Raw genomic sequence first — 16949 nt, 5'->3', positions numbered from 1 at the left:
CTCTCTGACTTTTAGTTTGTGTAGACCAGAGGTTCTCAACCTTCCTAATGCTGCAACCCTTTAATACAATTGCTCATACCGTGATGACCCCAGCCATAGTTATTTTCATTGCTATTCATAGCTGTAATTTTGCTAGCTGTCAGTCATAATTTAAAGGTTTTCCAATGGTCTTAGGTGACCCCTGCAAAAGGGTTGTTCAACCCCCAAAGGGGTCAAGACTCACAAGCTGAAAACCAGTGGTGTAGACAAACATGCCCCAGCACATATGCGGGGGAGGGGTCAGAGCACAGCTTGCAGGGGTAGGTTTTCTTCTTTTACCATGTGGAACCAGGGCATAAAATTCAGGTCACCAGGCTTGTTGGCAGCCATCTTTACTCACTGAGCCGCCATGCCACGCCAGCCCTGCAGTGACTCTCATCTGCATATTTTGGGAATGGGTTGTTAGCAGGGAACAGTGGCCATTGGGACATCTGTCCTTGAAGTCAACATTCTGAGGCATCTCAGATCCAGTTGTGGGTCCCTATCCACCTGGGGGACAGGACTGTGTTTGTCCTGTCTGTCTTACCCTATAGCACCTCACCTTTGCCTGGCTGGCAGCACGTCAGTTCCTCAGAGGCCTTGCCTCCTGCCAGGTAACATCCTTCTCCTGCCCTCTACCCTCCTGCACAGATGCCTGTCATCGCCCCTAATGCTACTCCAAATCCTTCCAATGTGCCCAATAAAACGGGTGCTAACGGGGGCTGGCAGAGGGCTGAGGTTAGGAACACAAACTGCTCTTATACAAGGCCCAAGTTTGGTTTCCCGCACCCACATCAGGCAGTTCACAACTGAATCCTGAAGGATTCAGAACTGGTGGCTTCCAAGGCGCCAGCAATCACATGCACACACCCACTCCCAAACAAAAGAATCCACATCACCACTACACTACGTTGGTGCTGAGCCTGCCACGATTAGTAACCTCAGCACCTAGAACAGCTCCTTCTGTCGGCACCTCAGGAAGAGGGAACTGAGGGGCGCAGACTGGCATTTGCCTCCACACCCGGGGACAGACACTGCACACTGAGTGACATCACAACCTGAAGATATGTTTATTACAACCCCCATCCCAGCGCAAGAGGTCAACCTGCAGACACTGAACATGGAAGTCAAGGGAGTGGGCACAAGAGTTCCTCCTTCCAATTCACCTTCAGAAATCTTGCAGGTTAATAGTCTTGCCGATTCAGAATAAGATTTGAACCCAAGATGAGCTGCCCCTGGAGCAGAAAGAACCCGTTTCCAAGGATCCAGTAGCAGATCACTGTGAATTACAGTCATTTCTTCTTCTGCACGTGGCCGCAGTCATACTTGCCCCTCACAACTTTGAGTTTAACCCCAGGCAGGTCCTGGGTGCGACCACCCTCCACGAGGACCACGTGGTGCTCCTGCAGGGTGTGGCCCTCGCCGGGGATGAAGCAGACAGCCTCTTTCCCAGTGCTGAGGCGCACCCGGCAGCACTTCCGGTTGGCGGAGTTGGGCTTCTTCGGCTTCCTGATAAATGTGCGCAACACCACGCCCTTCAGCTGGGGCCGGCCCTCCGTGGGGCCCAGACGCTTAGGGGGTTCCTTCGGGCGGCCTAAGCGGTGCATCTGGTTCAGGGTGGCCATGGAACGGGTGGCCCAGAGCTGGGGAGCTAGGGCTAGGCCTGGAGAGACACAAGAGGAACTACTGGGTTTCCATATTCTAGAGAAGGATCTGAGCCCTTTACAAGGTCATGTCTGCTTGTGTCTAAAGCAGTGTGGACGGACAGATGGCTCAGTGGTTAGAAGCCCTTGTTGCTCTTGCAAAGGATGACTGTTTGATTCCCAGCAACATTGGTGGCTCACAACTCTAGTTCCAGAGGATCTGACACATGCCCGTGTTGCACTTTTTTTTAAAAAGATTTATTTGTTTACTGTATATGTACTCATATACTGTAGCTGTCTTCCGACACACCAGAAGAGGATATCAGATCCCATTACAGATGGTTGTGAGTCACTATATGGTGGCTGGGAATTGAACTCAGGACCTCTGGAAGAGCAGTCAGTGCTCTTAACCACTGAGCCATCTCTCCAGCCCCCCATGTTGCACTTAAATACACACTTACATTCATACAGGGGCTGGAAAGATGCCTCAGTGGTTAAGAGCGCTGGTTGCTCTTACAGAGGACCCAGGTTCAATTCTCAGCACCACATGGTGGCTAGCAACCATCTTTAACTCCACTTCTAGGGACCGATGCCTCTTCTGGCCTCCAAGGGCACTGCACATAGTTGGTGCACACATCCATGCAAGCAAGACACCGTGTATTATTCAGGAATAATGCAACAGCTAATCCATATTATTGTGCCCATAATTATATAGTAATGTTCTTACAGGTTTTAAACATTTTACATAAACTGAGTACACTGGCAAGGCCAACTCTTCTCAAAGGCCCCACCCTCTACCCAGCCAGCCATTCCCCATTGGTTCCTTGTTCAGACTGCTCTGGCCTAGGTACTTTCAAACATTTCTTTTGATTTTTTTTTTTAATTGCATATCTGGTTGAGTGTATCAGATCCCCTGGAACTGGAATAACAGACAAATGTGAGCCGCCATGTGGTTGCTGGGAATCAAACCAGGGTCCCCTGGAAGAGCAGCCAGTGCTCTTAACCTCCGAGCCATCTCTCCAGCCCCCTCCCCCCGCCCGCCCCAGGTACCTTCAAAACAAACAAGCAAACAGCAGAGAGACCGCAGAACTGCAGTGTAATATAAGGAAAGGCAGGGGAAATACTGGAGATGTCTGCAAGGCAGTCCTTAATTTGTGGAGCTGAAGAGGTGACTCCATAGTTAAGAGCACTGAGTGCCCTTCCAGAGAACCCAGATTCAATTTAAAGCTCCCACATGACAGCTCACAACCATCTGTAGCTCCAGTTCCAGGGGATCGGAAGCCATACACAAGTGTGATGCACAGACCTATACAGGCAAAACTCTCATATATGCAAAACTAGACTTTTTTTTTTTTTTTGAAACAGGGTCTCACTATGCAGCTCTGCCTGTCCTGAATCTCTCTACGTAGAGCAGGTTGGATAATAAAATACCCATGTGAATGAAGTACCCAACACCTCCCTCAGGACACTGTGCACAGACCTGATGTTTGGGCAATGTCTGAGAATATAAAGTTGCCCTCCAGTGGTGGCACGTCTTAGATTTAGAAAAATAGCACTTGAATGAATGACTAAACTTCTAGCTTGGATTTCTCACCCGTAGGAGGTCATCAATAAATACTCACTGAAGGAATAAACACAACTGAGAGACACCTAACCGGGGAGACACGCCGAGAAACGAGCATTTGTTGGTACGACTGTTGCACGAACATTGAGAGTGTACTTACACAAACTAAGACAATCTCTAGGCAACACAATCTCAGGGATTCACCGTTATCTATGTAGGGGAGCCATGACTATGACTGACTTAAACTGTGCTGGACGCAGCTTTCCAACTCTTGCCCCTTGAGCGGGAGGTGGGGGCGTGGTAGAAAAACGCCTGTAACACCAGAACTTGAGATTGAAGCGGTAGTCAGGAGTTCAAGGCCATCCTGTCTACAAAGCGACTTGGAGAGGGAACCTGGACTACAGTGAAACCCTGTCTCCAAAACAGAAAAGGCTCCGTGCTTAAAGCTGATATCATCCGAAATCAGGCAAAAGCATACACGTCCCAGGGAGTTGTCCTCGTCCAGCCTCGTCCTTGTGGCCCATGTTCACTTACCACGACTGAGGGACGTGGTGAGGCCATGGAGAAGCCCGGGCCAGGACATCTCGCCGCAGGCTGCGTCCCTGTATTAGGAGATAAGACACTCAGAAAGGAGGTTGGGACCAGAATCCCACTCTCAGAGCCTTTTAGAAACTCCTTTAAAACAGAAAGTCCCTTCACTCACAAATTCAGTCTCACTCTGAGTAGGCCCGCAAGGACCCAATCGCCCTCGCCCGAATACTGGAAGGGGAAACTGAGGAGAGATGAGACATGTTTGGATCACAGATAAGTGCACTCACCTTACCAAACTAGCAGGGTCGTACACATGCCGACTCCAATCTCCAGCCCCTTCCGGGGTTTCTCTTTAGTGGTTGGCTACCTCTCTCCTGCGTCACCGAAGGGGCGGGATAAGGATGACGATTGGACAACGACAGATTCTATTTGAGTTCAATTTTCCTTATTGGAAGGGTTTCTGAGGCTTGGGCGGGAAATCTCCTTGTGCGTCTGATTGGCTCGTCCATGGTGAGTGACTTCTTGTTTCCAGTCCAAGATGGCTGCGTCCATGGCACGGCTCTTGTGGCCTTTCCTGGCTCGCCAGGGTCTCCGGTTCCGAGGATGCTGCGTGTGCAACCAGAACCCAAGGAGGAGTTTCGCTACAGAAAAACGAGTTCGGAACCTCCTGTACGAACACGCACGCGAGGGGTACAGCGAGCTTCCTTACTTAGACATGGAGTCGGTGTGCGCATGCCCAGAAAAGGCCGCGCGCTCCCTGGAGCTCCGCAAGGGGGAGCTGCGGCCAGCCGACCTGCCTGCGATTGTGAGTGCGCTTGCGCCGCCCGCGAGGGCGGGTTGCTTTACAGAACTGGATTTGCCAGATACATTCTAGTTGTGGGGAAAACTACTCAACAGGAATTTAGGTTCCTTCCCAAGTTAGGCAATGTCTCGTGCATGACACCCACTTATGTGCCAGTGATCTAGGGAGAACAGAACTAAGGACCTATTGAACGTCGTGGATGACTTCTGTGACCTGCACGCTGCCCTTTTGCATGCATTTCATAATTGGACAATCGGTATCTACTGTACTCCCGTAACTTAAATACCATTGTCTTTCTGTACTCAGACTTCATGCCAAGCTCATCCTACGGCCGCGAAGAGAAATGAGGAGGGAGGTGTTAATCAGAGGGACTCTTGGAGACAGAGCTTTGCATCCTGCTATAAACAGCAAGCTGACTAATAAGAGTTGAATGGATAAATACCTGCTAAACGGATATTTAAGATATATCTGTTCCTAGACTTATGATCCAGATGTTGAGACTATGTAATTCTACCTTATAGAGAACTAAAATTGGGGTCACCATGTTGGTAGTGAGTCCCGAATGTAATGGATGAATCTTCCCAACTCTGTCTTGAACCCTTCTGTATAGTTACTTTTCTGTTGCCGTGATCAAACACCATGATCAAACCAACTTACAGAAGAGTTTACTTGGGGCTTGGCAGGGATGGAGAATGTCAGCAGGTGGCAGAGCAGTACGCTCACATCTTTAACCACAAGCATGACGCACAGAGTAGGACAAGGTTTTAAGCTCTCAGAGCCCACCTCTAGAAACATATTTCCTCCAGCGGGGCCATGCCTCCTAAGCCTCCCCAAACATCAGCAGCAACTGACCACGCGTTCAAATGCCAGGATATGGGGACATTTCTCATTCAGATCGCTACAGATTCTCACACCAGTCACTAAAGCACTTTAGCCCCATTTTAAGTTTTTTTCTTGTTGAGTTTTTTCACCAGTAAGCACTGGTGGCCCAACCAATAAGGGCACTTCCTGCCAAACCTGACAACCTGAGTTCAATTCCCTGGTGGTGGGAGAAAACTGATTCCTGAGAGAATTGTCTTCTGAACTCCCATTCTGCAAACAAAAAAATTCATGTGCATGCTTATAATAATAATAATAATAATAATAATAATAATAATAATGATAATAATGTAATAGTAATAATAGAAAAATCTGGGTATGGTGATGTGGTACTCTGAAGGAGGCAGCAGGCAGATCTCTGTGGGTTTGAGGCCAGCCTGGTCTCCATAGCAAGTTTCAGGCTACCCAGGACTACACAGGGAGACCTTGGATTTAAAGAAAAAGAGCAAGGGGAGGTGGCTCAGCAGGTAAAGGTCCCTACTGCCAAGCCGACCGCCTGAGTTCAATCCCTGGGACCCACAGAGTGAAAGGAGAGAACCGACTCCTGTAGGCTGTCTTCTGACTCCCGTCCGGCAGCCACACACAAAGTAAATAAACAAGAAAGAAAAAGAAAGTTTAGTCACCTTTAAAGAGGTGACTTAGCCAGGCGTGTGCTAGTGCCTGTGTAGTCCCGGCACTCAGAGAAGGACAGGACGATTACAAGTTCAAAGCCGCCACCCCAGGCTGTACTTAAATACACTGTCTCACAAAACCAAAAAAAAAAAAAAAAAAAAAGTGATCATAGCAACAGAAGCGGCTGCAAAGTAAACTGGGAAAAGCATTGATTCAGGGCAGCTATGTGCCTACCTGGGCTTCTGGTGTCATAGTGCTAATGGGAGGAGACAGTTCCCCTAACCCGCTGTCATCCAGGGGCCTGGTAGATGAGACTTCAGAGCAGTGGCCATTTCACTGTGGTATTTTCCCCCGCAGATCTCCACGTGGCAGGAGTTGAGGCAGCTTCGGGAGCAGATCCGGAGCCTGGAGGCAGAGAAGGAGGCTGTGGCAGAGGCAGTGCGGGCCCTGCTGGTGAGCATAGGGGAGTGGGGGTCCTGCAGGGGCCAGGGCAGGCTGGAGGCAGCAAGGATACCTCTGTCTGGGAATAACAGGAAACCCAAGTAAAAGGGCTCGAATCATGTAGACGGTTGTTACCTAATAAAACAAGCCACCCAGGCCTGATGTTCCTCGGGTTGATGAATTAGCTCTCTTCAGTATCCCCAAACAGATTCTTTCCCTCTGTGTGCCCAACTTCAACTACATAGATTGGACCCCATCCCAGTTCCAAGATGGCTGCCACCGGGTCAGAGACAAGGTCTGCCTCATGGTTATTTTTTTTTCCTTTTTCAAGAGCAAGGAGACCATTCCCTAAGGAGAATCCCATCTTGTTGCCAGAGCTCAGACACACATCTTTACAACAGTCACCAGCAGGATGGCTAAAGTCACTGTTGGTAGTTTAGGGCTAGTGTCTGGGGTCCTGAACTGAAGGCTGTCTAGAGAGGGACGAACTGACCCAGGTCTGTGGAGAAGAGAAGGAGAGCGCACGCTTAGACCTGAGCTTTTTGCCCTTTCTCCTCTCACCAGCTACCCCCCCCTTTTTTTTTTTACCAGACACACTTCATATTTCTTACATTTTGATTGGTAACTAGTTTACGTTGTTATATATACAGAAACCCTGGCTGCTGCTGGTTCTTTTGCAACTCCAACATTCGGTTACAGCACCTCATGCAGAGTCACAATCCAACATTTACAAAGCTTGACAAACCAATAGCTCACACAGATGGCTCAGTAGACGTCATAAAAGTGTTGGTGGCACGCAGCTGTAACCCCAGCGTCTGGCAGGTAGAGGTCAGAGGATCAAGAGGTCAGTGTCCTCAGCTACTGTCTTAGTCCCTGTGAGGAGACCCCATAACCAAGGTGTGTGCTTAACTGGGGACTTGCTTGTAGTCTTGGAGGGTTAGTCCATTATTGTCATGGTGGGAAGCAGATAGGTACGGACGGCCCTGGAGCCGTGGCTGAGACCTTTACATTGTGCTCCTCATCGAGCAGGCAGAGAGCAGACGTGTGACTTATCTTCCCGCCGTCTGCACCTACTCTAACAAAGCCATACCTCCTAATCCTTCCAAACCGGTCACCACACGGGGACTAAGAGTGAAAACCTGGGAGCCCGTCGGGTCTGTTCTCATTAAAACAGTCATGGCTACACATCAGGTTCCCCCAGAAGTCATTTAAAATCAAACAGACAGGAACTGGAGAGAAGGCTCCGCGGTTAAGAGCACTGGCTACGGGCTGGAGAGATGGCTCAGTGGTTAAGAGCACTGTCTGGGGGCTGGGGATTTAGCTCAGCGGTAGGCGCTTACCTAGGAAGGCGCAAGGCCCTGGGTTCGATCCCCAGCTCCAAAAAAAGAACCAAAAAAAAAAAAAAAAAAAAGCACTGTCTGCTCTTCCAGAGGTCCTGAGTTCAATTCCCAGCAACCACATGGTGGCTCACAACCATCTGTAATCAGGTCTGGTGCCCTCTTCTGGCCTGCAGGCATACATGCAGGGCAGAAAGCTGTATGATGTATACATAATAAATAAATAAATAAAGTTTAAAAAAAAAAAAAAAAAAAGAGCACTGGCTACTTTTCCGGAGATCTTGAGTTCAATTCCCAGCAACTACCTGGTGGTTCCCAACCATCTGTAATGGGATCTGATGCCTCCCCTCTTCTGGCACTCAGGTGTACATGCAGATGGAGCACTCACGTACATGAAATACATAAATAATTCTTTAAAAACAAACAAGCAAAAAAACCTAGTTGGGAGGTAGTGACACACACCTTAATCTCAGCGCTCAGGAGGCAGAGGCAGGCTGATCTCTGAGTTCGAGGCCAGCCTGATCTACAGAGCAAGCTCCACGGCAGCCAGGACTACACAGAGAAACACTGTCTCAAAAAACAAAACAAAACAAACAAACAACAACCACAAAAAACAAACAAAAAAAAACCCAAAAACCTGAGATGGAGAGATGACACAGCTGTTCTTGAAGACCTGAGTTTGGTTCCCAACGCCCATGCCAGGGGCTTACCCACCTGTAACACCAGCTCACAGACACCACACACAGACACACACACACACCAGTAGGGCCAGGAATGTAGCTGGGTGGTACGATGTACAAGGCTCAAGGTTTAAACCCAAATGCCCAAAGAAAGTAACAATATAAAATAAAGAAGTACGCTCCTCACAGGAGCCCCCACCTTCCCCTCACAGAGCCCAGGAGGACAGAGCAGTTCATTTTCAGCACTGGATGTCAGTACTGTTACATCATGTTGCCGTCTCATGGCTTTACCAAGAGAGAACCTGAGGCAGGGTGGGAGGTTCCGATGTCATGCTCCTCTCTGAACTTTGACCTCTTCTGTCTCTACTCTGAACCCCCAAGCTCATTACCTAATCACCTTCTCCCCTTTCCTCTTCTCCACCAGGCAAAGCAAGACAGCAACCAAGTGCAGAAGGTACTCAGGGCCCTGATGTCTGCACCCTCACTGGGGAGGGCGGGGAGGGTACCAGGTTGGTCACAGTTCTAATTCAGGCAGGATCAGGAGGTAAGATAAAAAGAACAGCTTCCATGGGGACCAGAGAGATGGCTCAGGGGTCCCAAGTGTGTACTGCTCTTGCAGAGGGCCCACACTTGCTCTCCAGCACGCATGTGTACACACACACACATACACACGTATGTAAAATATATGTATTAAAAAACAAAGACAGGGGGTTGGGGATTTGGCTCAGTGGTAGGCGCTTGCCTAGGGGGCGCAAGGTCCTGGGTTGGTCCCCAGCCCCGAAAAAAAAAAAAAAAAAAAAAAAAAAAAAAAAAAAAAAAACAAAGACAGTCTGTCAGTTTGTGAGCCTACAGCTGGTGTGAGGTGTGCTAGAGCCAGCTCCTGGCTCCGATACTCGGTTTATTCTGAGCCCAGCTTTCTCCCTTGCCAACAAAGGAAGGCAGAGCCAAATGAGTGCACCTTCCTGATAGTTCCCTCTAGGTAGTTCAGCTTGGCTCCTGTCTCCTCACAGCCAAAGCAAGAGACCTGAGCATTGTTTGCATGATCTTGCCAAGTTGAGAGGAAACTCGGGTTACTGGATGAAAAGAAATGTCAAATGTCTACAGGGGGTCCTGCCAGCAAAGACGAGTCACGCTGGTAGAGGTACCCCTGACTCTCCCCAAGGGTAATCCTCTGCCCTGCCTAGGACCCCCAATATCAGGGCCTGCGGACCCGTGGCCGGGAAATCCGGAAGCAGCTCACACCCTTGTACCCCAGAGAGACCCAGCTGGAGGAAGAGTTCTACCAGCAGGCACTGAGGCTGCCCAACCAGACCCACCCGGACACGGTAAAGGCCACGCTGCAGGGGAGACAGGGCATCCCGGATGCCCCGTCTCCTTCTCTCTGACACGCTCCTCTTCCTGCAGCCTGTTGGGGATGAGAGCCAGGCTAGAGTGCTCCGTGTGGTGGGTGACAAGCCGGGTAAGTCACACCCCAGGGCTTGGTGTCCCTGGGACCTCAGGCTGGGAGTGGGGCACGGCAGGTCTTGGGTCAGGGTGGGGCTTGAGGTGAGGCTGTGTCTCCTTGCCTTTCCTTCTCTGGGCAGCCCACCCTAGCATGGGTACAGCATGTCTGGCTGCCCCTCTCCTTTCTTCCTTGCTTTGCTTTGACCCCCACTCTGGGAGCTTTCTTCTTAGCCCTTGTGTTTGTCTCCACTCAGACAAGACCTCCTTCCCTTCTCTCATCTCTCTCATCCATTTCCTTCTCTTTCTCCTTCCTTCCCCTCATCTCCCGCTCTCCCTCCATTCTCTCTGCTTCTCCTATCTCCATTCCCCCCCCCCCATGACCCTCTCTCTCCTCCCTGCTCTCTGATGCATCTTTCTTCCTCTCTTACCCCATTGCTTTCCACCCACAACCAGCTTTCTCCTTCCAACCCCGAGGCCACCTGGAAATTGGCGAGAAACTGGACATCATCCGGCAGAAGTGAGTCCCGCCACCCTCTCCCCTCCTGGGTCTTGACCCCCCTAACCCATCGCCCCCACCCCATGAACAGCTGGCAGCCCTAACAGCTGGCAGCCAGCTTCTGCCTGCAGCCTTAGGGTACAAGGTGGAACACCAGGGCTGGGCCCGCCCAGCATGAATATTTGATGCCAGGCCCGCCTGTCATCTGGGCCTCTTTGCCCCCTGGGTACTCGAGTCCTTTCCCCACCTGCCTTGGCCTGTAGGCACTGCCAGTTTGTCTGCCTGTCTGTCTCTAGGCGCCTGTCTCACGTGTCTGGCCACCGGTCTTATTACCTGCGCGGGGCTGGAGCCCTCTTACAGCACGGCCTGGTCAACTTTACCCTCAGCAAGCTTGTCAGCAGGGTATGGCGTACCTGAGGGCCTGCTTGGACAGGGTGGCACCGGCACCAAGTTTAGACGGGTTAAGGATGCTCAGGGGGGGCGAGGAATGTAGCTTGGTTAGCTGGTACAGCCTGGCATGTATAAGGCATTGACTCCCATTCCCTGGGTCAGAGACATACTCATAGCACATACTTTACCCAGCACTGGAGAAACGGAAGCAGAGGGATAAAACTTCAAGACTGACCGGGGCAGCAATGTAGTGAAATTCTGTCTCAAAAAAAAAAAAAGTAAAATTAAAAAACCAAGAGGCCAGCATGCTGCAGTTCTCAGCATTGCCATATACTAGTAACACTTTGATTCCTGTGTCCTCTAGGCTAGGTAGATGCTATTATTATGCCCTCTTTTGAGATGGGAAAGTTGAGGCTTGAATGGAGCTCAGACCTTGGCCTAGAGCCTGTACTTGTAAATCACTACCCCTCGATTCCTGCTGTGGGGTTGGGGGCACCTGGGGAATCACAGTGTCCACTGAGGCAAGGAGTCCATGCCATCAAGGCTGATAGCATGAGTTGCTAGCCATGGTGAGGGCATCACAGGTGTCAGGTTTTCTCTCTGTTGTTCTTTCTGTTTCTCCTTTTTTATGGAGTCAGGCCTGACTTTGTAACCTTAGCTGCTGGCCTGGAGCTCCTATATAGACCAGGCTGGCCTCAAACTCAGAGATCTGCCTGCCTCTGCCTCCTTCTGAGTTCTGGGATTAAAGGCATTCACCAAACAGATCTTCTGAGCGCACTAGGGAGTCTTCAAGCAGGGAAGGGACATGTTAGAGCTGTACTTTTCAGCGGCACCTCCAGCTGCTCTCTTCGTGTGAACTTCGGGGGAAGCAGGGTGCTCGCAGCAGGAGAGCTCCAACAGGGTCCCAGGGCTCAGGCCTCACTGGTGTCCTCTGCTGAGGGGTAGACTGTGGAATGCTAGAGCAGCCACTGTCTCTTCCTTGGGCTGATCCCCTCCCCTCTCTGCAGGGCTTCACCCCCATGACGGTTCCAGACCTTCTGAGAGGAGCTGTGTTTGTGAGTGAGACTGGGGTGACAGGGGTGGGGGGCCTCTCTCTCCCTGAGGAGACCACCCTGGGCTAGGTCACAGAAGTCAGTCACAGTTCGGGGGAGAAAAGCAATTCCAGATGCTTCTAAAGGAATAGCTGGGGTGGTGAACTCAGAATCAGGGAGGCCAAGATTACCCATCACCTGACCCCTGCAACCTTCCCCCAGGAAGGCTGTGGAATGACACCAAATGCCAACCCATCCCAGATTTACAATATTGACCCCTCCCGCTTCGAAGACCTCAACCTGGCTGGGACAGCAGAGGTGGGGCTGGCAGGTAAGCGGCTGCCTGGGTGTTGGGGGAAGACAGCTCCCTGCAGGGAACAGACAGCAACCCCGAAGCTAACACATACAGTTGTGTAGGCCGTTAACTGCTCAAACTCACAGAGACTCCAGAATCATGTACTCTGACAGGGGGTTCTACTCTAAACCTCTCTGTGACTTCTGTGGGCAATGATAGCCCTGGCTAACCCCACCCTGCCTCTTTCTCCTCCCAGGATACTTCATGGACCACGCTGTGGCTTCCAGGGACCTTCCAGTCAGGTGATGCCCATTTCCTTTACTGCTAGACCCCATGGGTAGCATCATCCACCCTCCCTGACCCAATCTCCCACGCTCCTACTAGGATGGTCTGTGCCAGCACCTGCTACCGGGCAGAGACAGACACCGGGAAGGAGCCTTGGGGGCTGTACCGAGTCCATCACTTCGCTAAGGTGAGTGACGCAGGCCTGGCTGGCGTACACAGGTCCCCTCCACCACCCTGGAGGACGTCCTGACCCAGTGTCCCTTTCCCTGTGCCAGGTGGAGATGTTTGGGGTGACAGGCCCTGGGCTGGAGCAGAGCTCGCAGCTGCTGGAGGAGTTCCTGTCTCTGCAGGTGGAGATCTTGACAGAGCTGGGCTTGCACTTCCGGTGCGGAGATGGAACCCGGTGGGACCTGGTAGGGTGGGGGGAAGAGTGGGGTTGACTGGCTGGCCTACCACCTGCTCCTTTCCCCTAGGTGAGGCCTCCGGGCTGTAGAGTTTCTGTGCACTATTTTGTTTTCTAAGAGCGTCAAAAACACAGGAAGGAAGGCTGCCCCCCACCGAGCTCTCCATCTCTAGAGTTTGGTCTAAGAAACCTACCTCACTCTCCTCCAGGGTGAAGGAGGAGTCACAAGGCCCACTTGTTCTATAGGACACACAGCTTTACCGAGGGCTAAGGAAGGCCACCTTTTACCTAGGGGACTCACTACTGCACAAACAAACAAATAAAACACAACAAATTAAGAAAGCCTGAGAGTATATGCAACCAGGTGGCATGTCTCACACCTGTGATCTCAACACCTTAGAGGCCATGACAGGGTTTCCAGGAGTTCAAAACCAACCTGAGCTAATAGAGCGGAGCCCTGTCTCAAAATGAAACAGAGATAACACAGGAAAGACTTGATGTAATGGCTCACACTTAGAATCCAAGCACTGGGGAGGCTGAGGCAGAAGGATTGCTATGAGTTTGAGGCCAGCCTGCACTACATGAGACCTTGTTTCAAAGGAAACAGAAAACAAGCTCAGGAAAGGGCCTACTGTGTGCAAGCCGGAGGAGCACAGCTCTGATCCCCTGCACCCACACGTGAGCTGGGGGTGATGGTGCGCGGCTGTGCCCCAGTGCTGGAGAGTCCGACACTCAGCGCCCTAGAGCTCCCTGCCCAGTCTCATCTAGTGGGATCAGTGGGCACACACGAACACAGGGATGCACACCTACAACTCGTGATCTACGACCCCAGCACTTGTGATCTGGACCCTGTTCAACGCCATCCTCAGCTACATAGTGAAGTCTAGGCCAGCCTGGGCTACATGAGACCCTACCAGAAAGAAAAGGAAGGAAGGAAGGAAGGAAGGAAGGAAGGACCAGACATACATACAAAAAGAAAAAAGGCCAGTTAGAACTCTAAAACTGGTGCTCTTCTAGACCATAAGAATGGTGGGGTGGGGCTGGAGAGATGGCTCAGAGGTTTGGAGCCCTGACTGCTCTTCCAGAGGTCCTGAGTTCAATTCCCAGCAACCACATGGCGGCTCACAGCCATCTGTAATGGGATCTGATGTACTCTTCTGTGGTGTCTGAAGACAGCGACAGTGTATATATAGAGAGAGAATGGTAGGGTGAATGCCCACAGATAACTGCATAGCTGTCTTTCCTTTTCACCTCAGCCTTCTCTTCTGTCTCCTGTGGCTACCACCTCCCCAGCTGCTGGTTCTCCTTCCACTGTGTTCTTATCCCTTTCCCTCCTTTTCGATTGCTTCCTCTTTCTCCCCTCCCCTACTCCCCTCCTCCCCTTCCCCTCCTCCCCTGTCCTCCCCTTCCTCCCCCCCTCCTCTCCCCCCTCCCTTCTTCCCCTTCTTCTCTCTCCTCACCTTCCCCTCCTCTCCCTTCTCCCCTTCCTCCCCTCCTCTTCCTTCCCCCCCTCCTCCCCCTCCTCTCTCTCCCTCTCCTCCCCATCCCCCTCCTTCACTCACCTCCTTTACATTCTTTACCTTTTTTTTTTCTTTTTTTTCAGAGCTGGGGACTGAACCCAGGGCCTTGCGCTTGCTAGGCAAGCGCTCTACCACTGAGCTAAATCCCCAACCCCTACATTCTTTACCTTTATCCAATGACTTTGACACTGTTTTTCTGTAAGCAAAGGGTGTTGGGTGTACCTGGAAGAGAATGGGGGACAAGGGACACGAAGGACACCAAGACAAGAGTCTGATCAAGGCGACAATTTTATTTTTTCCCAAGGCTGAATTTATACCATAACATGGGTAACAGAGGGAGGGGGGAAGTGTGAAACATTTACGCAGGCCAAGGACACAGTATTCGTGTGGTCAGGGAATCGGCTGATGTTGACAGGATGTCAGAAAGGTCACAGGTTTGTCATATCTATTAGTCAGCAGGAGAATTTTATTATATTATTATTTATCTTGACCACCAGATTTGTATTAGTCTTCTGCAGCTGGCTGGGATTTTCCATGAACCCAGTCATACTTAATTCTAACCATAATAATAACATCAACAATGGAGGGCTTCAAGGGCATCGCTCCCAACAGTTTTGTTTTGTTTTTTGTTACCTTGGCCTCAGGGTGCTGGACATGCCCACCCAGGAACTGGGCCTTCCTGCTTACCGCAAGTTCGACATTGAGGCCTGGATGCCTGGCCGAGGCCGCTATGGGGAGGTGAGAGGCCTGGCCTAGTGGGCACCTTTGGTAAGACACTGGAGGACGGGCATGTCCCCAAGACAGCCTCTCCATCACTCCTATTGCAGGTCACCAGCGCCTCCAACTGCACAGACTTCCAGAGCCGCCGTCTGTACATCATGTTTGAGACAGAGACTGGGGAGCTGCAGTTCGCACACACGGTAAGGCCCACACTGTATCTCCACCTTCCCGTCCCAGGGCCAGGACAAAGTCAGAGCCTGGCCCTGAGCACACCCTTCTTCCAGGTGAATGCCACCGCTTGTGCTGTTCCTCGAGTCCTCATTGCCCTCCTGGAGAGCAACCAGCAAAAGGTGAGAGATCCCCCAAGTCTGGAATCTCAGGTTTGACAGGACAGGACTGCAGGATTTTCAGTGGTAGGCCTGCCTGGGTCCCCAGCTCAAAAAAAAAAACAAAACAAAACAAAACAAAACAAAAAAAAAAAAAAAAAAAAAAACCTATCTCAAGTTAAAAAGTAAAAAAGAGGGCCGAGGGCGTGGGTCAAGGGTAGAGCCCCTGCCTAGAATCCCCCAGTGAGGGGCTGGGGGTGTGGCTCAGTGGTAGAGCCCCTGCCTAGAATCCCCCAGTGAGGGGCTGGGGGCGTGGCTCAGTGGTAGAGCCCCTGCCTAGAATCCCCCAGTGAGGGGCTGGGGTGTAGCTCAGTGGTAGAGCCCCTGCCTAGAATCCCCCAGTGAGGGGCTGGGGTGCAGCCCAGTGGATATCCTGGCATGGAGAACACTCTGGGCTCAATTGGCAATACCAACAAGAGGAGGTTTGAGACTTTCACCAGCAGCTAAAGGGAGAGCTGGAGGAAGGGTAGCATCCTAATAACTGCTCTGTCCCCAGGATGGTTCAGTCCTCGTACCCGCCGCTCTCCAGCCCTATCTAGGCACTGACCGGATCACAGCCCCCACCCACGTGCCTCTCCAGTACATTGGCCCCAATCAACCCCAGAAGCCCAGGCTCCCCAGCCAGTCTGCTGCCAGATGACAGCGGTCTGCTCCAGAGGCTGGCCTTCTAGAGGTCTCTGATGCTGAGAGCCTTTCCCCTGCAGCTGGTCCTGATGTCTCTGTACTTGTCATCTACCCTCCTGGACTCCTGAATCTATCTCTGTCCCTTCCCTGCCGGTCATTGTCAGTGACCCCTACCATCACTGGGGCTGTCAGTCAGAGTCATGTCTCAGCCCGTGGCAGGAAGAAGGCCATCCCAGCTTCCTCTTCCCACCTCAGCGCCGAGCAGAATGCCCACAATAAATGGTCATGAGAACAGAGTCTTCTGGATCTGTAAGCACAGGAAGTGCTGGGTGACAGCTTTCATCAGAGTCTGTGGCTGCCTACAGGGCTCATGCTGGGTGGCCTCAGGTTCCCCTGGGGAGTTGAAAGGACTCCTCCCTTCCCCTGGGATAAGGCCATCACCCTCTAATGGCTCCCTCAATCTGAGCCAACTCTATCCTTATCCTTGGCCTGTGGTCCCCAACTCTGGTGCTGTCCAAAGTGTCACATTCATGGCAGCTGACCCCAGGCCCCTCTGCCTCCTTCACAGGCACTCTAGCCTCTTTGCCTACACTAGCTCCTCCCCTGGCGGATTTCGCTCAGCACCAGGAGCAGCTCCAGGCACTCTTCAGACTTCAGTGATTTCCCACCTCCAGTGGGGTAGCAAACCTGAGGCTTCACCTTCAGAATGTTCTAGGATCCACCAGTTGCCCTCCCCTTCCTCAGCCCTATTTTTTTTTATCTGCCCACTTTTTCTCACAAGAGACTCTCCAGAATTCCCAACGTCACACTAACATAGAAACTATCTATATCTAGGAAAATCACGGCCCT

General features: G+C 51.4%; 2 protein-coding genes across 4 annotated transcripts; one reads left to right on the top strand and one right to left on the bottom strand.

The window, feature by feature from the left end:
* Positions 1–1064: 1064 nt before the first annotated feature.
* On the bottom strand, positions 1065–4176 carry Mrps12 (mitochondrial ribosomal protein S12). 3 transcript variants are annotated; one of them, XM_032894044.1, is made up of 3 exons: positions 4044–4176; positions 3760–3827; positions 1065–1681 (listed from the first exon to the last, which is right to left on the bottom strand). In XM_032894044.1, exons 2-3 carry the CDS (start codon positions 3806–3808, stop codon positions 1311–1313), a joined length of 420 nt encoding a protein of 139 aa, XP_032749935.1. In that variant the 5' UTR covers positions 3809–3827; positions 4044–4176; the 3' UTR covers positions 1065–1310. The 3 variants fall into 3 exon arrangements, with proteins under 3 accessions (XP_032749935.1, XP_032749934.1, XP_032749936.1); XM_032894043.1 differs by having other exon boundaries at positions 4049–4098; XM_032894045.1 differs by lacking the exon at positions 4044–4176 and adding an exon at positions 3929–4043.
* A 41-nt stretch (positions 4177–4217) lies between these two features.
* Sars2 (seryl-tRNA synthetase 2, mitochondrial) lies at positions 4218–16397 on the top strand. The gene is made up of 16 exons (XM_032894042.1): positions 4218–4561; positions 6407–6502; positions 8932–8961; positions 9692–9832; positions 9912–9966; positions 10404–10467; positions 10743–10848; positions 11844–11891; positions 12090–12198; positions 12419–12464; positions 12547–12634; positions 12723–12832; positions 15015–15108; positions 15198–15290; positions 15375–15440; positions 15973–16397. Exons 1-16 carry the CDS (start codon positions 4295–4297, stop codon positions 16114–16116), a joined length of 1557 nt encoding a protein of 518 aa, XP_032749933.1. The 5' UTR covers positions 4218–4294; the 3' UTR covers positions 16117–16397.
* Positions 16398–16949: the final 552 nt, after the last annotated feature.

This window comes from Rattus rattus, chromosome 2 (assembly GCF_011064425.1).
Source record: "Rattus rattus isolate New Zealand chromosome 2, Rrattus_CSIRO_v1, whole genome shotgun sequence".
NCBI lineage: Eukaryota > Metazoa > Chordata > Mammalia > Rodentia > Muridae > Rattus > Rattus rattus.
This window is presented reverse-complemented; position numbering and strand designations above follow the sequence as displayed.